This window comes from Pisolithus orientalis (assembly GCF_024613125.1).
Source record: "Pisolithus orientalis strain OTSU chromosome Unknown F5J12scaffold_30, whole genome shotgun sequence".
Taxonomy (NCBI): Eukaryota; Fungi; Basidiomycota; class Agaricomycetes; order Boletales; family Pisolithaceae; genus Pisolithus; species Pisolithus orientalis.
The window spans coordinates 306,856-310,358 of record NW_026260811.1 but is presented as its reverse complement, the minus strand read 5'-3'; the positions used below and the strand labels follow the sequence as shown (position 1 = coordinate 310,358).

Here is a 3,503-nt window from a genome sequence, read left to right as displayed (position 1 = left end):
AACGCGCAGTTGGACGCCTCAAAGATCATAATGCTTGTGTGACTTGATGAAGAGGCACTGCAGGAGATCCACGAGGACGAGTGGCAGGCGTGAGGCACTTGCTTAGTTATCAACGTCATTACAATCGGTTCCTTTGCCGAGTCCCTGCCTGTGCAGAGGTCACAAATACCCAACTTTCTCGTGTTTGAAGGGCCTTGAAGCCAGCTAGAAATTACAAAGCAAAATACATGCGGCAAACATACAGAGTACCATATCCAGAAGTTCAAGACATTATCAATCTGCAAGCCTGCAGGTCGACCTACATAGCACTCATTTTCCCTATCATAGGTAGCGGTGACTTGAATCACCTCGACATAACTGCAAGCTTCCAGAATAGGCACATATTGAGAATGCCAATGCGCTGCGTGTCCCGAGAGGTGCTGCCACGGCGCCCCCGTAAGGGCCATCGTTCGGGATCTCAGCCAAAACAATTCCGACTGCCATCGTTCCGCTGCACTGCCTAATTGTGCACTTAAACTGAGGTGTATTATGCAAATTGTCGTCGCAACTTCAGCTTCAGGACTTATGTGCATTGACGCACGTGACGTTCTTGATCACCACTGACAGGGGTCTATATAATGTACTTGCAGGTACTGTAAGTTTGTATCTGAAAATATTTGCGATCACCGAAGGCTAAAGCGGCGACAACGCGACCTACCGGGACTATCGGGTTATGTGGGTACTGGAGTGACACGTTTCACGGTGCCCGGAACCCAGGCATCTGCTTCTAGCGCGAGCATACTGGCTCAGAAAAGGTGCCAGAACGCAAGACACGGAAAAAGCGGGTATACGGGTGGTACAGCTGAGAGGTATGCAATCTTTAGACACCAGTGATAGCTTTGCAGCACTACGAATTTTGACTGCTGGGTTTCATGTGTGCCACAGGTTCAAGCCCCGGCTACGACATTTACAACAGAAGGTGATGGACTGTCTGTAGTGACAATGGTCGATTCCAGCCGAAGGACTCGAAGGTGATAGCCAATTTTTCCCGGGTGCCGCGGCAACAAAGCCGCATTCGATGGTTTTGATGGTTTGGGGTGGTTCGCAGTGGGCGGAATCTCGGTTTGCTGCTCAGGGCTTGTGGAACCAAAGCATGTTGTATTGATATCAGGTTTGCTCCTGCCGCTTCAAGGCATCGCACACGTCACCAGGACAAGTGTCATAAGCGTGATGACTACCTGATATGACCAAACTCAAGAATGTGGGTGCACATATCACAAGTGAATGGACTGACACCCTATTGGCCACATACTTAGGCACGCGTTGGGTCATGAGATGAGCCTTGACAACTTCTCAGGGCAACACGATAAAAAATGAAGTGAGCATCTGGCTGTGATCTTACACGCACAAGCGTAACTGGGGGAACAGTACACGAGTAACAAGGAAGAGTGTCAGAACACTGAAATAGTTAGTTATCTATGAAGTGCTGCCCGGTGAGGAGACCAAGGATTTCCCGTACACGCAATAGCGAGCCGGGGAAGGCGGCCTGACAAAACAGATTCATGCGTGTATCAACCAGTCTTCACGAAAAACTCACATGTTCAGCCTCGTTGGGCGGGCCTTCAAGTCCCAGCGCGCCGATGAGAGTGGAGAGGTTGCTACATCATTGAATAAGCGCGCGACGAGCGGAGCAAAGAGGGAAACTTACTTTCTGGCGCCATTAAATTGCATCGTCTGGTTGAGTTCATAATCAGGATCGGGAAAGGTCGACTGATTGTCATCAGCGGGTAGCACATTGGTCTCGGTGCCTTCAAAGGTAAATACACCGCTGCATCACTGAATGAGCGCACGACGAGTGGAGCAAAGAGGGAGCCTACTTGTCAGCGCCATTATATTGCATCAACTGGTTGAGCTCATAGCCAGGATCGGGAAAAGTCGACTGATTGTCATCGGCAGGCAGTACATTGGTCTCAGTGCCTTCAAGGATAAATACACCGCTGCATCATTGAATGAGCACACGACGAGTGGAGCAAAGAGGGGAACCTACTTGTCAGTGCCATTAAAATGCATCGACTGGTTGAGCTCATAGCCGGGATCGGGAAAAGTCGACTGATTGTCATCAGCAGGCAGTACATTGGTCTCGGTGCCTTCAAGGATAAATACACCGCTGCATCATTGAATGAGCACACGACGAGCGGAGAAAAGAAGGGAACCTACTTGTCAGTGCCATTAAAATGTATCGACTGGTTGAGCTCATAATCGGGATCGGGAAAAGTCGACTGATTGTCATCGGCGGATAGCACACTAGTCTCGGTGCCTTCAAGGATAAATACACCGCTGCACCATTGAATGAGCACACGACGAGAAGAAAGAGACGAGTACCTCACTGGCTATCGCGGGTAATGTGCGTCGACCCATTCACATTATGAGGGGGAGGTGTCGTCTGATTGTCGTCGGCAGGCGATATATTGGTGTTGTCAGACATTGCGAATGATGCAGCACAATCGGTTCATGTCCCTTGTTCTTAAAGGGGGTTGCGAGTATTCCAACGTGTCCACTGGATGCGGTGCTGCGTCAGTGGGTCGAGGAGCAGCAGGTTTTGCCACTTCATCTAAACGAATCTGAATTTCCCGGAGGAAAAGTATGATGCTTGCCTTCTGATCATTTGTAATTCCATGGCAAGAGCTCAAAATGACGGAAGCTCACCAAGGAACACGCTCAAGCTGCATGGCGGTTCGAAGTAGTATATTGAAGTGTTGTGTCACTTAAGCCACCCCATCATGGTCTTCCCCATCTGTTCCCGAAATTGTGGATCAACTACTAGAAAGAGGGGAGAACGATCGGCCGATTCAAGTGCCACCATTTCATTTCATTCGTTAACGACTGTAGAAACAGACACACCGCGGTAGAATTCCCCCACCGTGATGAACTGCAGGATGGAAAGCATACGCCGCACTTGATCGATGTGCTCTAAGCCAAGATACGAGCTGAACGGAAACAAGTTGCGCACCCTGAACGCGCCTCTCCATCATGGAGAAGCAGTTGGCGTACGCTCGAATTCTAGTGTTTTTTCATTTACTCGATGCCGCAAGTGGAAACACGGCAAGCAAGCATGCTACCGAGAGCCCCTCTGAGTGGTGCACCGACTGTGCGGGGAAACCATATGAAACTAGTGCTATATTCTTGCGAGAGAAAGATCTCGAAATGATCAGAGCCCAGCCTCGATCGGCCGGCAACATTTGAGTACCACTACCATTATACTTGGATACTCGGGATCACGCGTGGAGACTTCGCCCTTTACCGTGGAAGGTCTGCAAAAACATGTCAGCTACACCTACGATCCGGATAGCATAATGCTCACCAACTTCAAACCTTGCAGTTTGAACGGTTAAAAATGATGTCAGTACAGAATGGTGCTTTTCTTCAGAGCTCGGAAATGACTATAAATTACTGCCAATGATTAATGAGGCATGGGATTGCGGAGTCGTCGGCTGGTAGACGTAGCCATGCATCCTCATTGCGGG

The 3,503-nt window shown here is 49.5% G+C and overlaps 1 protein-coding gene across 1 annotated transcript; it reads right to left on the bottom strand.

The window, feature by feature from the left end:
* Positions 1-1,365: 1,365 nt before the first annotated feature.
* F5J12DRAFT_928849 (uncharacterized protein) lies at positions 1,366-2,464 on the bottom strand (the record flags this gene model as incomplete). The annotated part of the gene is made up of 7 exons (XM_051749463.1): positions 1,366-1,525; positions 1,577-1,637; positions 1,688-1,807; positions 1,857-1,976; positions 2,027-2,146; positions 2,197-2,316; positions 2,367-2,464. 7 exons carry the CDS (start codon positions 2,462-2,464, stop codon positions 1,448-1,450), a joined length of 717 nt encoding a protein of 238 aa, XP_051597341.1. The 3' UTR covers positions 1,366-1,447.
* Between the last annotated feature and the right edge of the window lie 1,039 nt (positions 2,465-3,503).